The sequence below is a fragment of the Mustelus asterias genome, chromosome 21 (assembly GCF_964213995.1).
Source record: "Mustelus asterias chromosome 21, sMusAst1.hap1.1, whole genome shotgun sequence".
NCBI lineage: Eukaryota > Metazoa > Chordata > Chondrichthyes > Carcharhiniformes > Triakidae > Mustelus > Mustelus asterias.
The window spans coordinates 6,014,712-6,036,221 of NC_135821.1; the positions used below are offsets into that span (position 1 = coordinate 6,014,712).

The 21,510-nt window shown below is 47.5% G+C and overlaps 1 protein-coding gene across 3 annotated transcripts in view; it reads right to left on the bottom strand.

Moving 5' to 3' along the window:
• LOC144509042 (uncharacterized) overlaps window positions 1-21,510 on the bottom strand; it is a 53,195-nt gene that overhangs the window by 26,633 nt on the left and 5,052 nt on the right. For all 3 annotated transcript variants that reach the window (XM_078237322.1, XM_078237320.1, XM_078237321.1), the window contains 3 exons: window positions 9,578-9,695; window positions 4,806-4,927; window positions 2,881-2,956 (listed from right to left, as the gene is read on the bottom strand). In XM_078237322.1, coding sequence (XP_078093448.1) covers window positions 2,881-2,956; window positions 4,806-4,927; window positions 9,578-9,671 — 292 coding nt within the window. In that variant the 5' untranslated portion in view covers window positions 9,672-9,695. The remainder of the gene's footprint in view (window positions 1-2,880; window positions 2,957-4,805; window positions 4,928-9,577; window positions 9,696-21,510) is intronic.

Below are 21,510 nucleotides of genomic sequence, written 5' to 3' on the forward strand. Positions count from 1 at the left end.
CAATGACTGTAACACTACATTCTGCACTCTCTCCTTTCCTTCCCTATGTAAGGTATAGTACAAGGGATATTGTGTACAGTTTTGGTCACCTAGTTACAGGAAGGATGTAAATAAGGTTGAAAGAGTGCAGAGAAGGTTCACAAGGATGTTGCCAGGACTTGAGAAGCTGAGTTACAGAGAGAGATTGAATAGGTTGGGACTTTATTCCCTGGAGCGGAGAAGAATGAGGGGAGATTTGATAGAGGTGTATAAGATTTTGATGGGTATAGATAGAGTGAATGCAAGCAGGCTTTTTCCACTGAGGCTAGGGGAGAAAAAAAACCAGAGGGCATGGGTTAAGGGTGAAAGGAGAAAAGTTTAAAGGGAATATTAGGGGGGGCTTCTTCACGCAGAGAGTGGTGGGAGTGTGGAATGAGCTGCCGGATAAAGTGGTAAATGCCACTTTTAACATTTAAGAAAAACTTGGACGGGTTCATGGATGAGAGGGGTGTGGAGGGATATGGTCCAAGTGCAGGTCAGTGGGACTAGGCATAAAATGGTCCGGCACAGACAAGAAGGGCTAAAAGGCCTGTTTCTGAGCTGTAATTTTCTATGGTTCTATATCTCACATATGATTTCCACGCAGTTCAATAAAGGTTCACATTTGAAACACAGAATCCCTACAGTGCAGGAGGAGGCCATTCAGCCCCTTGAGTCTGCACTGACAACAATCCCACCCAGGCCCTATCCCCGCTTTGTTACCCTGCAATCCCTCTAACCCATCACATCCCGGGACACTAAGGGTTAATTTGGCACGTCCAATCCACCTAACCCGCCCATCTTTGGAGTGTGGGAGGAAACTGGAGCACCCAGAGGCATACTAAGGTGGCACCGTGATTAACACTGTTGCCTCACAGCAGGAACCCAGGTTCACTCCCATCCTTAATGTTTAAAGTTAATTTATTAGTGTCACAAGTAAGGCTTACATTAACACTGCAATGAAGTTACTGTGAAAATCCCCCAGTCGCCACACTCCGGTGCCTGTTCAGTTACACAGAGGGAGAATTTAGCACGGCCAATGCACCCTAACCAGCACCTCTTTCGGACTGTGGGAGGAAACCGGAGCACCCGGAGGAAACCCACGCAGACACGGGGAGAACGTACAGACTCCGTACAGACAGTGACCCAAGCCGGGAATCGAACCCGCATCCCTGGAGCGGTGAGGCAGCAGTGCTAACCCACTGTGCCACCGCGTTGGGTCTGCAATATAAATGGGACGTGTGCTATAGTTACAGCCGTAGAACCACAGTTTTGCTCTGTCGTGCAGGCCTGAGTATTGGTGTGTAACCGCGTATGTGTGTGTGTGTGTGTGTATATCCAGCACGTGTGGACACCGTAAACCTCTAACAAACCAACACAACTCCTGCGTGTTCACCTGGACTCCACTGAAGAATAACGGTTGGAGTGTGACATGTCCACACAGTGTTAACTTGACAGCACTCAGCAGAACAAGACAATCAGGGTGGCAGTGAGCACAAACCAAACCTTCTTTGAGTGAATGAACCCCAGTCCATCACTCAAACCAGCCTCCCATCCATTGACTCTGTCTACACTTCCCACTGCCTCGGGTAAGCAGCCAGCATAATTAAGGACCCCACGCACCCCGGACATTCTCTCTTCCACCTTCCTCCGTCGGGAAAAAGATACAAAGGTCTGAGGTCACGTACCAACCAGTGATGGTAGAGCAATTAGGGAAAGGTCATTAAATACTGGTCTTTCCTGTGAGTCACATCTCACAATCAAATAAGAAAAAAGCAGCAGGTGCAAATTGAGGTCACAAGAAAGAATTTACACACAATGTGGGCAATAGGTTAAAATTTACAGGTTTCGCCGATGCTCCACGGGTGCCAACATCTACCTCAATCGATAATAAATGACATTTGTTTTGTTATTCCTGCTATATTTACCTTTGTGTGGTAGCTATGTCGGCAGCTGCACACTGCTCCCATTAGAATCATAGAATCCCTTCAGTGCAGAAGGAGGCCACTTGGCCCATTGAGTCTGCACTGACCTTCCGAGAGAATCCTACCCTATCCCTGTAACTCCATGTATTTACCCCTCTAATCCCCCTAACCGGCACATCTTGGGACAGTAAGGGGCAATTTAGCATGGCCAATCCACCTACCCTGTGCCACCATGTCGCTTATGAAGTTTCATAAGTTTAAAATTTAAAGCTAAAGTTTATTTATTAGCGTTACAAGTAGGCTTACATTAACACTGCAATGAAGTTACAGTGAAAATCCCCTAGTCGCCACACTCCGGTGCCTGCTTGGGTACACTGAGGGAGAATTTAGCACGGCCAATGCACCCTAACCAGCACGTCTTTTGGACTGAGAGGGGAAACCGGAGCACCCGGAGGAAACCCACGCAGAAACGGGGGGGAGAACGTGCAAACTCACAGAAGTGACCCAAGCTCGGAATCGAATCCAAGTTCCTGGCGCTGTGAGGCAGCAGTGCTAACCACTGTGGCACTGTGCAGGACCCAAACCTATTCTTGCAGCCTCACTCATGCACACTGCAGAAATCTCACTTTACAGAGGAACAAGATGAGGCCATTCAGCCCTTCGAGTCTGTTCCAGCATTCTAGCAGATCCTGTCTGGGCCTCTGCATCCATCACTCCATTTCCTTTTGCGTCTTCACCCAACAAAAATCTATTGATCCACCGTCCACGGCTTTTTGTGCGGGAGACTTCCGCCCTTCGAGTGAAGCATTTGCTGCTTTCCCACTCTGGACAGCCTCCCTCTAAATAAATGAAATCATAGCGACCGGCTAAATCCGATCACAGGTTGAATTTTAGTTGCATTCGTGCTCACTTGTGCTCTAGGGAAAGCGAAACGTACCTCGCTGACATGTCTTCACACAGTCGTTTGGTTCTCGAGTGGCCACATTCAAACCTCTTAAGTGCTGCAGGGTGTTCTATGAAATAAGTCAAGAGTTTCTGGTCAATGCGGGTTGGTGTGACAGAGAGTCAGCTCTTTTGCTGTTGTCTATGGTTGCTGTTGTCTATGACTCAATAGGTGACATCCTGCACTCTGATATCGCTCTCACCTCCTTCCAGCTCCACGTCACAATATAATAGTTACTTCAAACATGGCTACGTTACCATGACTGACAACGCAAGATGATGGGTTAGCTACCAGGCCACAGTGTCAGCTGTCAGCCGCAGCTCATTTGAGTCCCACTCTTGCCCGAGGTCAGAAGGTTGTGGCTCCAATCCCTCTCCAGGGACTCGAGTTCAAAGTCTAGGCTGGCAATTCTGAAGTATGGAGAGAGTGTTTACACTGTGTTGTCTTTCATAGAATCGTAGAACCCCTACCGTGTACGTGGGAAGCCATTCGGCCCATCGAGTCTGCACCTACAACAATCCCACCCAGCTCCTATCCCCATAACCTCACATATTTACCTTGATAACCCCCTGACATTAAGGGACAATTTAGCATGGCCAATCCACCTATCCTGCACATCTTTGGACATCAAGGAGCAATTTAGCATGGCCAATCCATCTAACCCGCACATCTTTGGACACTAAGGAACAATTGAGCATGGCCAATCCACTTAACCTGCACATCTTTGGACACTAAGGAGCAATTTAGCATGGTCAAGGCACCTAATCTGCACATCTTTGGACTGTAGGAGGAAACTAGAGCACCCGGAGGAAACCTGCGCAGACACTGGGAGAACGTGCAAACTCCACAGTCACCCAAGGTCAGAATCGAACCCGGGTCCCTGGTGCTGTGAGGCAGCAGTGCTAACCGCTGTGCCACCGCGCCACCCACAGATGGGATTTGAAACCAAGATCCCCATTTGTTCTATCAAGTGGACCTAAAAGACCTTAAGGCACTTTTGATATTCATCCTTCAATTAACACCCAGAACAGATCACGAGGACACTGTCCCACGCGGGAACGTGCTGCGTGCAAATTGCCCGCTGCGTTTCCTACATCCCAATAGCACCTAACTTCAGAAACCACTTCACCAGCTGTGAAGTTCTCAGGGACGTCCTGAGGTTGCGAAAGGCGAAGCAGACTCCACAAACAGCCTTGAGATAAGTTGTTTTCTTGATGTTAATTGAGTTTAAACATTGTCCAGGACACTGGGATGCACAGCCCCAACGTCCCTTTGAAGTAGTGATACAGGGGGGTAGTATAGAATTCTTAGTATGAGGCCCTTCATTTTAGATTTACCATAATAAGCAGACGACGGTAAGGTAATTATAAAGTGCCTTATTTTATTTATATATATTATATTTATATATAATAAGAATTCACAATGTGCCTGGAACAATATATGCAAAGGTATTATAAATTGCAACGGTATTATAAACTGTATATCCACAAATTAACCAAGTATTATAAACTTAAAACTATATTTTTAACCCTGTAGTGTGCGCCTTGGCCAATAATAATTTTACCTGGAAATATTAGGTCAGAGAGCACAGTCAACCCTCAATGACTGTGTCTCTCCTGATGCATACATTCACAAATAAATTCCCTTTCGTTCTTTAAATATATGCTGTCTTTCGCAGTCTATGCATTGGTTGAGTGAGGTTCAACCAACACAGGGCACCCCAAGGGGGACACCCTTCAGAAAATACCTCTTACAGGGACTCGATAATCTCACTGAGCTGAGAACGGACGACCAAGTACAAATCGGAGATTGAGTACCAGGCCTGCGGCTCACTGCAAACTCTGTGAAACGTTCCACTGAGCTAGCAGGAAGATCGGTATCGCTGGCTTGCTGCGCAACGTTACAATGGCAAGCGTTACCTTGACTTGCTGGGCGCATGGTGAGGCGCTGCAGTTAGCCTGTGTCGAAGTGTTGCACTCTGCCCATTTATTGTGTGGGCTCCCCCGCAGCGGCTGCAGGATCAGCCGTGCATGTTCAGCACCTGCAACACATGGAAACAAAGCCACATTTTAAATTAACATCTAGCGGAACGGGAACGCGGCAATGATTATCTTGCGAGGGGGAAGTGAAGGCCGAGTGGTATTATCGCCAGGCTATTAATCCAGAAACTCAGCTAATGTTCTGGGGACCCGGGTTCGAATCCCTCCACGGCAGATCATGGAATCACAGAATCCCTACATTCAGCCCATCAAGCCTGCCCCTACAATCCCACCCAGCCCCCATCTCCACTACCCCACGTATTTATCCTGCTAGTCCCCCTGACACTAGGGGGCAATTTAGCACGGCCAATCCACCCTAACCCACACATCCATGGACTGTGGGAGGAAACCGGAGCACCCGGAGGAAACCCACGCAGACACGGGGAGACCGTGCAAACTCCGCACTGTCACCCGAGGCTGGATTTGAACCCGGGTCCCTGGCGCTGAGAGACAGCACTGCTAATCACTGTGCCACCGTGCAAAAATGAGGTGGAATTTGAGCTCAATACAAAAAGAAAATCTGGAATTAAGAATCTACTGCTGACCATGAAACCATTGTGGATTGTCGGAAAAACCCATCTGGTTCACTAATGTCCTTTAGGGAAGGAAATCTGCCGTCCTTACCCGGTCTGGCCTACACGTGACTCCAGGGCTACAACAATGTGGTTGACTCTCAACTGCCCTCTGAAATGGCCGAGCGAGACACTCAGTTGTATCAAAGTTTCAAGAAGGCAGCTCAACACATCTTCTCAACAGCAACCAGGGATGGGCAATAAATGCTGGCCAGCCAGCGACGCCCATGTCCCACCGAAAAAAAAAAGCAACTAATAAATTTCTCTTGTTTCTGTTGAAAACAGGTCAGGGAACAAATGCCCGGTAAATAGGAAAGCAAAAAGTGCTGTGAGCAGTTCTGGCACGGCACCTTCAGGACATATTGTCCTGGAGAGAATGCAGCATAGATTTGCCGGAATGATAGCAGGACTCCCAAGAGTTAAATCACATGAGGAGATTAACACAAACCGGCATTTGGAAGATTAAGGAGAGATTTGATCAAAGTTTTAAGCTATTAAGGAGAACTGATAGGGTAGTTAGAGAGAAATTATTTCCGCTGGTTGAGGAATCTAGGATTAGGGGATAAAAATTCAGATCTTTCAGCAAGGACAATGGACATCAGAAAGTCTCTTCCAAAAACGATGGCTGATTTTGGGCCAATTATTAATTTTAAATCTGCGATTGATAAATTTCTGTTAATCAAAGGTATTAAAGGATCCAGGACAAAGACAGGTTTTTAAGAAAATTCATTCGTGGGACATGGGCGTCGCTGGCTGGGCCAGCATTTATTGCCCATCCCTAGTTGCCCCTTGAGAAGGTGGTGGTGAGCTGCCTTCTTGAATCGCTGCAGTCCACGTGTCGTTGGTTGACCCACAATGCCGTTAGGGAGAGAATTCCAGGATTTTGGCCTAGTGACTGCGAAGGAACGGCCGATATATTTCCAAGTCAGGATGGTGAGTGGATTGGAGGGAAACTTGCAGGTGGTGGTGTTCCCCATGTATCTGCTGCCCTTGTCCTTCTAGATGGAAGAGGTCGTGGGTTTGGAAGGTGCTGTCTAAGGATCTTTAGTGAATTGCTGCAGTGCACCTTGTAGATAGTACACACTGCTGCTACTGAGCATTGTTGGTGAAGGGAGTGGATGTTTGTGGATGTGGCTGCTTTAGAACAAAGAACAAAACAGCACAGGAACAGGCCCTTCGGCCCTCCAAGCCTGCGCCGCTCATATGCCCAATTAGACCATTCGTTTGTATCCCTCTATTCCCAGTCTGTTCATGTGGCTATCTAGATAAGTCTTAAACGATCCCAGCGGGTCCGCCTCAATCACCTTGCTTGGCAATGCATTCCAGGCCCCCACCACCCTCTGTGTCCCCCTGACATCTGTGTTGAACCTTAGCAATGACTGTAACACTACATTCTGCACTCTCTCCTCATAACTAAGACCAGGCAACATCCTGGTAAACCTTTTCTGTACTCTCGCCAAAGCCTCCACGTCCTTCTGGTAGGGTGGCGACCAGAACTGGATGCAGTATTCCAAGTGTGGCCTAACCAACGTTCTATACAGCTGCAACATCATATGCCAACTTTTATACTCTATGCCCCGTCCAATAAAGGCAAGCATGCCATATGCCTTCTTCACCACCCTCTCCACCTGTGCTGCCACCTTTAAGGATCTGTGGACTTGTACACCCAGATCCCTCTGTGTGTCTATACTCCTGATGGTTCTGCCATTTATTGTATAGCTCCCCCTTACATGAGATCTACTGAAATGCATCACTTCGCATTTGTCTGGATTAAATTCCATCTGCCATTTCTCCGCCCAATGTTCCAGCCCATCTATATCCTGCTGTATTCTCTGACAATGTTCATCACTATCCGCAACTCCAGCAATCTTTGTGTCGTCCGCAAACTTACTGATCACACCAGCTACGTCTTCCTCCAAATCATTTATATATATCACAAACAGCAGAGGTGTCAAGCTTCCTGAGTGTTGTTGGAGCTGCGCTCATCCACGCAAGTGGGAAGAATTCCATCACACTCCCGACTTGTGCTTTTGGGGTTAGGCCTTGGGGAAGTCAGGAGGTGAGTTACTCACCGCAGTATTCCTAGCCTCTGACCTGCTCTTGTAGCCACTGTGTTTATGTGGTGAGTCCAGTTGAGTTTCTGGTCAATGATAACCCCAAGGATGTTGACAGTGGGGGATTCAGTGATGGCAACACTGATATATGGGGTTAGGTTACAGATTATCCACGATCTTACTGAATGGCAGTGGAACAGGCTCGAGGGACTAAATCTTTTCCAACTCTACACCTTCGTAATCTTAAAGACCTCTGCTATCACCTTCCAGTTTAATACTGGCAAACAATAACAGCACAAGTTTAAATAATATTTTAATCTTTCTCATCTTATAATTATTGCACTACAATCGTCAAACTGTTCTTGAAGATTGAGTAGCGATATCCCAGTAAATACCAGCCAGTATTCAGCCCAATAAATATTTTATTTATTCTCAGAGCCTGAGCTTCTCTGGAATTTAAAGATTAATCTCAGTAGGGACTGCCCAGTGGTATGACATCCCATCGTCTGTTAATATATGGCTCCACATGAACTGTGTATGGTCTATGTGCTTTAGCAGGGAGCAATAAAGCTAGAAATGTAACTGTATGCTAGCTCACACAGGCAACTCTCTTCCACAAACACCATTAACAGGTGCCTCCGAGCAGACGCCTCCTCTGTCCTCCTAGTTTTGCTGTAAGGTTCAAGGAAGGCAGAAGGAAAGTAGTAAAAGCAAATTACTGTGGATGCTGGAATCTGAAACCAAAAGAGAAAATGCTGGAAAATCTCAGCAGGTCTGGCAGCATCTGTAGCAACTCTGACAAAGGAGCTTTGACAAAGGGTCATCTGGACTCGAAACGTCAGCTCTTTTCTCTCCTCACAGATGCTGCCAGACCTGCTGAGATTTTCCAGCATTTTCTCAGGAGGAAAGTAATCACAGTTCACAAACACAGCAAGAGCGTTCTTGCCATAATCAATATTGCTTAAAAAGTCTTTTAGTGGTCTCAGCAAGGCAAGGGATGTTATTGTTATCAAACTAAACACTTTCAGCATACCCAGGTCAGTGAAGCATGGCTTGAAGCATGGGAGAAGCTCCCACAACCCTGCTCAAACCCCAGAGGAATGGCCAATAACATACAATGTGACAGCTACCCATTTCTCTCACTGGACTGCCTGTGAATGATAGAATCCGTAGAACCCCAAGTGCAGAAGGAGGCCATTTGGCCCATCAGGTCTGCACCTGCTTTTCAAAAGAGCATCTTACCCAGGCCCTACCTCCATAACCCAATATATTTACCCCACTAATCCCCCTAACCTGCACATCTTCAGACACTAAGGGACAATTTAGCATGGCCAAACCACCTAACCTGCACATCTTTGGACTGGAGGAGGAAACTGTAGGCAGGTAAGTGGAACTGATCCGCTTCAGATCAGCCATGATCTTATTGAATGGCGGGGCAGGCTCGAGGGGCTAGATGGCCTACTCCTGCTCCTATTTCTTATGTTCTTAAACTGGAGCACCCGGAGGAAACCCACGCAGACACGGGAAGAACGCTGGAAAGTTTCCACACAGACAGTGATCCAAGCCGGGAATCGAACCTGGGTCCCTGGCGACGTGAGGCTGCAGTGCTAACCACTGTGCCACCGGGCGTGGTACTGAAAGGTTACGGAACCAAGTTAGGTCGCTGGAGATAAGATACATAACAGCCATGATCGAAATGAATAGCTGAACTGGCTTAAGGCCTGAATAGCCTATACCTTGTTCCTAACGCCAGCCTTGGAAAATTCCACACAGCGATAACCATCTGAACTCAAGACATGTAGGGCGCGATCTTGGCGGCCATTCACGCCACGCTCCCGCTGCGGCAAAGTCGGAGAATTTGGTGGCCCAGCCAAATCTCCGTTCACTGCAGTAGGATGGGAAAATCCCGCCAGCGTGAACGGTAGTAAGATTCCGGCCGCAGTATTCCCATTTGGGTAAGTTACCAGGCTGATACTGGTGAAATTGGCAGAAGGACAGAAAATAGCAGAGTTGTTGTTTCTGGTACCTCTCTCCCTGCGCGATTCAGTGCGTTGATCTAATCCCGATTCGTCCCCTGAAGTCTCGTTCTGCTGTGGATCCTGGTTTTCATCATCTCCCATAATTCCAGATCAGCAGAGGAACAGCTAAAGAAATGAGACACAATTGATCAGTAAGGTGTTGAAAGGATGTTTGATAACGATAAAGAGTGCTGTAGAGCGCAAAAGAATGGGATTATTGAGCAGCTCGAGGGCCTTTAGAATCAGAGAATCCTTACACTGCAGAAAGAGGCCATCCGGCCCATCCAGTCTGCACCGGCTCCCCGAAACAGCATCCCACCCAGGCTGTCCCCTCCACCCTATCCCCGTAACCCCATGCACTCCAAAGACGTGCGGGTTAGGTGGGTTGGCCATGCTAAATTGCCCCTTAGTGTCAGGGGGATTAGCAGGGTAAATACATTGGGTTACAGGGATAGGGCCTGGGTGGGATTGTCATCGGGGCAGGCTTAATGGGCCGAATGGCGTCCTTCTGCACTGTAGGGATTCTATGATTCATTTATTATGGCCAGTCCACCTAACCCACACATCTTTGGACTGTGGGAGGAAACCGGAGCGCACGGAGGAAACCCACGCAGACACGGGGAGAACGTGCAAACTCCACACAGACAGTGACTCGAGGCTGGAATCAGACCCGGGTCCCCGTGTGAGGCAGCAGTGCTAACCACTTTAAGGCAACAAAGTTGGCATTGAGTAAACTCACATTCCATTCAACCAGACTTTAATTCCTATAGATTGAAAAATACTTGCCAGTTTCAGACTTAAACTCAGTGGCAACCAGCATTTGAAGATTTATTAAGATTTATTATTTATTTATGAAGATTTCATTGTGCATTACCATTGGTGACTGCACATGAAGCTGCCTGGACCTAAAGCCCTGGAATTCCCTTCTTAAAGGCCTCTACTCCCCTCTCCTTTAAGACATTCCTTAGAATCTACCTCTTCGAGCAAGCTTTTGGTCGTCTGTCCCCCTCTTTTGGTTCAAGTGCCAAACTTTGATGAATAACAATTGTGAAACAACTTGGGATGTTAAAGGCGGCAAGTTGCTTTTATTACAAAAGGTTTCGAGTTCTCAGATCTCCGATGGCATTGATCTCCGAGTTAAAGTCCAACAGATTTATTTGGTAGCAAAAGCCACACAAGCTTTCGGAGTGTTGTTAAACTTCTTACTGTTGTTTACCCCAGTCCAACATTGATCTCCGAGTCAGGGAATACACCAGACATGGTATCGGAAATGTGACATCAAATTATAACAGGAATCCCCATACTTTAAAGGAAGATGACTCTACAACACGTTTCCAACACATCATCAATATCTTGTAACTTTTTTTTGTACCAAAAAGTTTTTCCAATAAACTTTTAATCACGCACTTGTTCGCTCCTTGTGTGTTAGTCAGAATTGCTTACTGCTACCCACCCATTACCACCACCCGTACTTCAAGCCTGTTGGTAAAGCAGTTCCCTTCTCCCCACACGCGACTGAATTCAAATCCTGTACCACTGCTCCTTTTACATAATTAAGACAAGGGAAACTTTTCACACGACAGTCATTCTTCCTCATTGAAATTCTGCATGGCTGAATCACGGATAAATCACAGAATCCCTAAGGTGCTGAAGGAAACCATTCGGCCCATAGGATCTGCACTGACTTCCTGACCATCTTACCCAGGCCTTCCCTCCCACCCTATCCCCACAAGCCCATGCACTTCGCATGGCCAATCCCCTAACCTACACATCTTTGGACACTAAGGGACAATTTAGCATGGCCAATTCCCTAACCCACACATCTCTGGCCTGTGGGAGGGAACTGGAGCACCCGGAGGAAACCCATGCAGACACGGGGAAAATGTGCAGACTCCACACAGACAGTCATCCAAGGATGGGATCGAACCCAGGTGCCGCTGTGAGGCAGCAGCGCTAACCACTGTGCCGGCCTGGTTTGCAGTTACACTTATTTAGGACATGTACTACTGCACAACCTCATTGCATTGAGACCACAACAACCGCTCACTGACGCTTCTCAGAAAACAGTGTGCAAGGAAAACCCCTTCAGGGGCACTCCTACTTTTTCTCTGCACGCACCAAGTACAAAGTTCAAATGCACGCTTGCATTGATTTATATTTATCCAAGCTGCCGATAGCAAGCTGTCTTGGTGCTCTGATTTAGGATTTATCTTCTACTGAGCCCTTTCCAAACCTGCAGAGGGACAAAATTCAGACAGGGACAAACCTAAACATCATTTGAAAAGACTTGTACCTACAGAGTGCTTTTCACAACCACCGGGTGTCTCAATGCACTCAACAGCCAATTAAGTACTTTAGATGAGTCGTCACTGAAATGTAAAGACAGATGGGATTCAGTACTCCAGGGTGGTACTGAGGGAGCACTGTATTGCCAGCGGTGCAACTTTTAGATGAGATATTAAACCGATGTCCCTTCTGCTCACTCAAGTGGATGTAAATGATCCCTCGGCACTATTCCAAGAATAGCAGGAGTGTTCTCCGGTGTTCTGTACAATATTTATTCCTCAACAAACACTAAGAGCAGTTTAATTGTCATGTATCTCATGACTATGTGCAAATTGGTGTTTCCGTACATTGTAACACTGACTCCTCTTCGGTGGCACAGTGGGTTAGCGCTGCTGCCTCACAGCACCAGGGACCCGGGTTCGATTCCCAGCTTGGGTCACTGTCTGTGCGGAGTTTGCACGTTCTCCCCATGTCTGCGTGGGTTTCCGCCCACAGTCTGAAAGATGTGCTGGTTAGGTGTGTTGGCCATGCTAAATTCTCCCTCAGTATCCAGATTGGTGGAGTTGCTGATAGTGCCAGGGATTGTCCGAGGATACAATAGGCTATATAAATATATATATCATAGAAACCCTACAGTACAGAAGGAGGCCATTCGGCCCATCGAGTCTGCACCGACCACAATCCCACCCAGGCTCTACCCCCACATATTTTACCCACTAATCCCTCTAACCTACGCATCTCAGGACTCTAAGGGGCAATTTTTAACCTGGCCAATCAACCTAACCCGCACATCTTTGGACTGTGGGAGGAAACCGGAGCACCCGGAGGAAACCCACGCAGACACGAGGAGAATGTGCAAACTCCACACAGACAGTGACCTGAGCCGGGAATCGAACCCGGGACCCTGGAGCTGTGAAGCAGCAGTGCTAACCACTGTGCTACCGTGCCGCCCGATATATATATATAGATAGATAGATTGGAGATCTGGGCACAGAATTGGCAGATGGGAGTTTAATCCGGATAAATGCAAGGTGATACGTTTTGGAGGATCAAATTTAAGTGTGAATTATACAGTAAATGGCAAAATCCTGAGTAACATTAACATACAGAAGGATCTGGGTGTGCAGGTCCACAGTTCCCTAAAAGTGGCAACACAGGTGGCCAAGGTGATTAAGAAGGCATATGGCATGCTTGCCTTCATCGGCCGGGGCATTGAGTACAAGAGTTGGGAAATCATGTTGCAGCTATATAAAACCTTGGTTAGGCCGCATTTGGAGTATTGCGTGCAGTTTTAGTCACCACACTACCAGAAGAGGTGGAAGCTTTGGAGAGAGTGCAAAGGTGGTTCACCAGGATGTTGCCTGGTCTCGAGGGTGTTGACTATGAGGAGAGATTGGATAAATTAGGATTGTTTTCACTGGAAAGACGGAGGCTAAGGGAAGACCTGAAAGGGGTCCACAAAATTATGAGGGGCATAGACAGGGTGGAGAGTCCGCGGCTTTTTCCCCAGGGTGGAAGTGTCAATTACAAGGGGGCACAGGTTCAAGGTGAGAGGGGGGGGGGGGGGGGGAGTTTAAGGGAGGTGTGTGGGGGAAGCTTCAAACGCAGAGAGTGATGGATGCCTGGAACCCGCTGCCAGAGGAGGTGGTGGAAGCAGGCACATTAACAACATTTAAGAAGCAGCTGGATGGGCGCATGAATAGGGAGGGAATAGAGGGATACGGACTGAGTAAGGGCTTGGAGGGCTGAAGGGCCTGTCCCTGTGCTGTACTTTTCTTTGCTCTTTGTACCTGAACAGGTGCTGGAGCGTGGCGACTAGGGAATTTTCACAGTAACTTCACTGCAGCGTCATTTGTGTCACTAATAAATAAACTTAAACTGATTAGTCGCAGAGCACTTTGACATGTGTTGAGGAAGAGAAAGATGCTACAGCGATGCACACCTTTTCTTCCCGAGTTGTCTGTGCTTAGCATCCATTTAATCAGTTCTGCTGTAACTGGTTAGTATAGTGAGAGCAAGAATAAAGTGACACAAACAATCATCCTTCTATCAGTCTGGTGATCAAAGGACAACATTTACTTAATAAGAACAGAACCTGTAACCTGTGTTCGGTGTGGTTAATCTTTCAGACCCCTGACACCAGTAAGGAAAGCCATGAGGCCATGTAGAAAAAACTTGCTGCCCCTTTATTTTAACATTCAACTGCCTCTTAACTGCTTCCATTCCACGGAGGGGCAAATCATAATTTCCTGATACCAGCCCTCAATTTAACTTTCAGCAATTCGAGCAGATGCCCTCCCCAACGTGTCACACTTTCATGTTTAGCTCAAAGACGTGTGCCAGAAAACCTTTGATACAACGCTGAATAATTTGTAGACCTTATACCTCCATAGCCACATTCCTGTAGCCTTTTCTCAGAACATCAGCCTCTGAGCTCTGCAGTTGAGTTTCTGTTAAAGTGCTGTGTGTGTGTGTAGGATTGGAGAGGGATTGCTTCGTTGGTGGATTAATCCCGAATCGAAGCACCCAGATCTGTAAACCCCCTGTTCCCACCATCACCTCCAGCCTCTGATTACCTTCCTCGTGTGTCAGTGACCAGAGCTCCATTGAAGTGCTTGAGGTGTGGCCTGAACGACAGCTCTCAATCAAAGCTGGGCCAGCTAACATGTCCCTCATACCAAGAAATTGCTGCACAACTTCACGACACATTAGAAAATACTTTGGCACGTCCTGAGGATGTGCAAGATGCTACAGAAAATGTGTATAACTAACACTGACACACACTGACACAGTTGGAAATCTCAGCAGGTCTGACAGCACCTCTGGAGAGAGAATAGAGCCAATGTTTCGAGTCTGGGTGACCCTTTCTCAGAGCTTCATAACAAACAGTGGAGTTCCGAGCTAAAAATGTTAACATCGAAACATCGAAAACAAATGCAGGAGTAGGCCATTTGGCCCTTCGAACCTGCCCCGCCATTCATTATGATCATGGCTGATCATCAAATTCAATATCCTGATCCCCCCCCTTCCCCCCATATTCCTCGATCCCTTTAGCCCCAAGAGCTATGTCCAATTTCTTCTTGAAATCACACAACGTTTTGGCCTCAACTACTTTCTGTGGTCGTGAATTCCACACATTCACCTCCCTCTGGGTGAAGAAACTTTTCCTCACCTCAGTCCTAAAAGATTTACCCCTTATCCTCAAACTATGACCCCTAGTTCTGGACTCCCCCCATCGGGAACATTCTTTCTGAATCCACCCTGTCTGACCCTGTTAGAATTTTATAAGTTTCTATGAGATCCCCTCTCACTCTTCTAAACTCCAATGAATATAATCCTACCGACTAATCCTAACCAATTTAGTCACTCCTGATATGACAGACCTGCCACCCCAGGAATCAGCCTGGTAAACCTTCTCTGCACTCCCTCTATAGCAAGAACACCCTTCCTCAGATAAGGACACCAAAACTGCACACAAGACTCGAAGCCAAAAGAGAAAATGCTGGAAAATCTCGGCAGCATCTGCAAGGAGAAAAAAGAGCTGACGTTTCGAGTCCAGATGACCCTTTGTCAAATTTTTTTTTTTTTACACAATACTCCAGGTGTGACCTCACCAACTTCAGTCTTTCATGGACGATACAAGTTCACGGAATGAAGTCCACTCGCGGCCGGGCAGTGAAACGATGAGGTCCGGAGGAGATCAGGAGAGTCACAAGTTTTGTCAGTGCTCGGTTAGCCTATTTTAGTTGGGATTGCAACTCAGGCATGGCCAACTTGCCTCATTACCAATGCAGTAGCGAACAAATGGAAGGGTCAGTCTGAAAGTTGCATGTGTGTGTTGTCCCAGTAAGGGTCGTGTTGCCCCCACCCCCCAAGATGTTCGGCTGGGGTATCGCAACGCTGCTGTCACTGGTGGAGTGAGCACCTTCCAAAGGGCAGGACAGAACAGAAGGAACAAAAAGTTGGGGGATTTAAAAACAAACCTCGTAAATAATTATAAATAACTGAATAGAGAATTACAAACACTTATAGTACAGAAATAGATGACTTGATTGAAATCTTTCTGAGACCCTGAGGGGTATTGTCAGGGTGGGTGTGGAGAGGATGTTTCCTCTTGTGGGAGAAGCTAGAACAGGGGGTTGGGGGGTCACTGTTTAAAAATAAGGGGTCGGCCATTGAAGACAGAGACGAGGAGAATTCTTTTCCCTCAGGAGGGTGTGGGTCTTTGGAACTCTCTTCCTCAAAAGACGGTGGAAGTTTAAGTATTAGTGTCACAAGTAGGCTTACATTAACAAGAAGTTACTGTGAAAATCCCCTAGTTACCACACTCCAGGCACCTGTTTGGGTACACTGAGGGAGAATTTAGCACGGCCAATGCACCCTAACCATCTTTCGGAGTGTGGGAAGAAACCAGAGCACCCAGAGGAAACCCAAGCAGACCCGGGGGAGAACGTGCAGACTCCACACAGCCATTCAGAGTCTTTGAATATTTTTAAACTGAGCTTGGTAGATTCTTGATAAGCAAGGTGGTGAAAGGTTACTGGGGGTAGACAGGAATCTGGGGTTGAGGTTAGAATTAGATCAGCTATGATCTTATTGAAAGGTGGAGCAGACTCGAGGGGACAAGTGGCCTACTCCTGCTCCTCATGTGTATGTTTGTAAGAACATATGTATGCCATTGGACCCGACTGGTCTATATTGATGTTTATGCTCCTCCTACCTTACTTCAACTCAGCCTATCAGCATTTATATCCTTCTATTCCTTTCTCCCTCATGCATGTGTCTAACTTCCGCTTAAATGCATCTATGATTCACCTCAGTTATTTCCTGTGATAGTGACTTCCACATTCTAAGTTTCTCCAGGTAACAACTTCTTCCCTGCTGCCATCAAACTTTTGAATGGACCTACCTTGCATTAAGTTGATCTTTCTCTACACTTTAGCTATGACTGTAACACTACATTCTGCACTCTCTCCTTTCCTTCTCTGTGAACGGTATGCTTTGTCTGTATAGCGTGCAAGAAACAATACTTTTCACTGCAAGCTAATACATGTGACAATAATAAATCGGTAAGTAGTCTCACAACACCAGGTTAAAGTCCAACAGGTTTATTTGGAATCACGAGCTTTCGGAGCGCTGCCCCTTCATCAGGTGCGTGGAGAGGTAGGTTCACAAACAGGGCATATATAGACACAGACTCAATTACAAGATAATCCAACCATTATCTTGTAATTGAGTTTGTGTCCATATATGCCCTGTTTGTGAAACAAATCCTGGACTCACCTGATGAAGGGGCAGCGCTCCAAAAACTCGTGCTACCAAATAAACCTGTTGGTCTTTAACCTGGTGTTGTGAGACCTCTTACTGTGCCCACCCCAGTCCAACGCCGGCAACTCCACATCATTAATCATAAATCAAATCAGATCAGATGAATTTATTAGTGACTCCCTTTACATTTGTCACCTGATTTAGGTTGCCCTTGGAAGTGGAGTCAGAGACACCCGCAATCAAGTCTCACCACTTAGTTGCTATCCTTGTACCTCAGTCTTTACACACACGTCCACTGCTTTGTCAATCCGTCCATCACGACACTATCAGCTTTCAGCCACATCTTGAGACTTGACTATGTCGGAATAGCTCAGACTTCACACCGCCGGGTAAAAATCCTGTGTGCTAGCTGTATTTACACCCCTACACGCTTCAGAGTGTTCGAGCAGCCTACATGACTCCAGTGGGTGGGGAGGAGAGGGAGGGTATGGTCTGTGGGGAACCCACTCCAAGGTAGCTGCCAATTCCAGCTGGCACATGGCGGACCCTGCAGGCACATTTGCCTCAGATTTCACCTTGAGGTCAGAAAGTGTCTTGGTGTGGTTCACAGAGTGAGGGGGGGCATTGGTGGTACCACTCTTTGGCATGGGCACAGTGATGCTCTGACTAACCCAGAACAGGTCAGGCTCCATTGGTGCAAAAACCCATCAACGGTGAATGTAACTCAAAGTAAACAGTGATGTCACCACCATCAGCCAGGACTGAATGGCGGAGCAGGCTCGATGGGCCGAGTGGCCTAATTCTGCTCCTATATCTTACGTTCTTCTGGATAATCCAGATCCAGGAGTGTTGGCTCACCATTCAACCATCACATTGGATAATATAGGATTCCCATTCAGCCTACACCCAGTAACACGATGAGGGCTCGCCACCAGCCTTCATCTCCTGCTCATTTGTTACCTGTACCGCCTGGTGTTTTACTGATCAACACGGATCAGTTAACTAACCGAGCTTGGCACGCACTATTGCAGGCCTAATCTGGGGAGGGTACAGGAGGAGAATCTTCTACCTATCTAACAACACTTGCTGGAGGTGTTACTGGGTGTAGGCTGAATGGGAATTCCATACTATCCAATGTGATGGTTGAATGGTCACCAACACTCCTGGATCTGGATTATCCAGAAAAACATAAGATATAGGAGCAGAATTAGGCCATTTGGCCCATCGAGTCTATTTTGCCATTCAATCATGGCTGATAAGTTTCTCAAAACCATTCTCCCACCTTTTCCCTATAACCTTTGATCCCTTTACCAATCAAGAACCTATCTATCTCTGTCTTAGATGCACTCAGTGACCTGGCCTCCACAGCCTTCTGTGGCAATGAATTCCAGATTCACCACCCTCTGGCTGAAGAAATTCCTCCTCATCTCGGTTCTAAAGGGTCATCCCATTACTCTGAGGCTGGGCCCTCGGATCCCAGTCTCTCCGACTAATGGAAGCGTCTTCCCCACATCCGCTTTATCCAGGCCTTTCAGTATTCTGTAAGTTTCAATAAGATCCCCCCCCTCATCCTTCTAAACTCCACCGAGTGCAGACCCAGAGTCCTCAAACGCTCCTCATACATCAAGCATTTCATTCCAGGGATCATTCTTGTGAACCTCCTCTGGACCCTTTCCAAGGCCAACACATCCTTCCTTAGATACAGGGCCCAAAATTGCTCACAATATTCTAAATGTGGTCTCACTAGGATAAGTGAGCGCAGCTGAAGAGTAGACAGTGGAGAAAGATATTCGAGAGCAGCCAGCAGTGAGAGTTTCCAGAGAGGAGGGCGGAAATGAAAGGGGTGGGACCAACACCTCACTCTCATCTGCAGTGCATGCACCCTGATGACACACATCGCTGCAGAGTGCTCGAGTGAGTGGGTCAGTCATTCCTCAGCACCCGCTGGTTACCAATTGGAACATCCCACCCATCCCAACCCAATCCCTTCCAATTACAACCTGACATTCCGGCCATTCACACCAGCGGGATTCTCCAGTCCTGCTGCAACGAATGAAAATTTTGGCCGAACGCCAAATTCTCCGTCCTCACCTGTGGCGGCAGCGAGGCATGAACGGCCGGAAGATTCCGGCACATATAAAGTAAAGTAAAGTTTATTTATTAGTCACAAGTAAGACTTACATTAACACTGCAATTAAGTTACTGCGAAAATCCCCTAGTCGCCACACTCCGGTGCCTGTTCGGGTCAATGCACCCTAACCGGCATGTCTTTCGGATTTTCTCATAGAAACCCCACAGTGCAGAAGGAGGCTATTCGGCCCATCGCGTCTGCACTGACAACAATCCCACCCATGCCCTATCCCCGTAATCCCACTTATTTATCCTGCTAATCCCTCTTACCTACGCATCCTGGGGCACTAAGGGGCAATTTAGCATGACCAATCTACCTAACCTGCACATCTTTGGACTGTGGGAGGAAACCGGAGCACCCGGAGGAAACCCACGCAGACACGGGGAGAACGTGCAAGCTCCAGTGACCCGTGCCGGGAATCGAACCCTGGAGCTGAAAGACACCGTGCCGCCCCAGATCTCAGGGAAAACATTACAGCAACAGTAAATACGATGGCGAGATAAACGTACTGAAAAGGATTCATGCAAATGATTGTGGGGAAGGATTTTGTGCAAACCCGGACGCTTTGAAAAGATTCTCATCAATTTGAATTGGAAAGAACTTCCAGATCCTCCGCATTAAGATCTCAGTTGAGGTACCCCTCACCCCAGTCTGCTGCCTGGGGAAGGGTGAGCAATGGTCAGTCAGAACACCCAATCTTAAAGTATCGGCGAGGCGGGGTGGGCGAAGGACAGGATTGGGGCATGTCTCTGATGCCGTCAGCAGTGGGGCGAACTGCCAACACTCATTACCTTGGCTCACACAGGCGTGAATGGCTATTTGGACCAGGTGCTGTCGGACCATCTCCCAAGGCCCAGGAACTTGCAACGTCAAGTCAATTCGAAGGGGTGCCAGACTGCTGCACACTAAGGTAGCTGGAACAATCTGGCTGGTTAGGTGCCAAAAATCACTTGGGTAGAGTGGACATATTCAATTCAGTTGCCTGTCAATGAGTTCAGAAACCCCCCCCACAAAAAAACCCACACCCAGGAGCACCAAGGTTGGGAGGAACGAGACAACAGATGAGGTGAATCAGGAGGAGGAACCCGATGACTTTAGCGGCACGGAATTCTGAAGGAGGTAAAAGGACTCCAGGGTTCTGGAAGAATGAGTTAGCCAGAGACCGGTCCATTTCAAATTCTAATCTCTGCAATGACCAGCAAGGAAGCTTCTTTCTCTTCTACACAAGCTACTCTTCAAACATTCCCTGAGTTAGAAAATCAGCAGACCTGATCATCTACTGAACCGACAGCACCTCAGGAACAGATCAATCTTCTCCCTTCCTCTGCTGAATGTCGTTGGAGGGTATCGTTTCATAGCTGTCACGCACCCACTACTCATCTAGCCCAAGTGGTCTTTTTATTACAAAGGGGTGAAAATGAGGGGGCACTGGACTGCACTCCCACACGGGGTACCATCCCCAATGCTGAAGCAACTCAGTCCTATTTCATAGAATCACAGAATCCCTACAGTGCAGAAGGTTCGATCCCCGGCCTCGGGTCACTGTCCGTGCGGAGCCTGCACTTTCTCCCCGTGTCTGCGTGGGTTTTCTTCCGGGTGCTCCGGTTTCCTCCCACCGTCTGAAAGACATGCGGGTTAGGGTGTATTGGCCGTGCTAAATTCTCCCTCAGTGTTACCCGAACAGGCGCCGGAGTGTGGCGACAAGGGGAATTTCACAGTAACTTCGTTGCAGTGTTAATGGGGGTGGGGGGGGGGGGGTGTAGATTTCCTGGTTAACACCAAAGGCACTTTGATTCAAGTTCTGCGTGTCACTCAGGTTCTGTGCCCTGGAAAAACCAGTCATTCCTGGTTAATACCTCGGCTTCGATGGCTGTATACAATCAGACACACTTTGGTGAGTTTGCTCCATTTTCAGCTGGGCATCTGATCAGAGTGACTCAGGACACTGAGGTTTCTCCTCTCCCACAAGCTGACCAAATGAGGTAGGACAGATTTCTATCCCTGAACGGGGGAATGGGAGGCCATTCAACCCTTGGACCATGTCCTGCCATTCAATGAGATCAAGGCCAATCTATGACCTAACCTGTCACTGCTCCATATACCTTTGGATAATAAGAACATAAGAACTAGGAGCAGGAGTAGGCCATCTGGCCCTTCGAGCCTGCTCCACCATTCAATAAGATCATGGCTGATCTTTTCGTGGACTCAGCTCCACTTACCCGCCCGCTCACCATAACCCTTAATTCCTTTACTGTT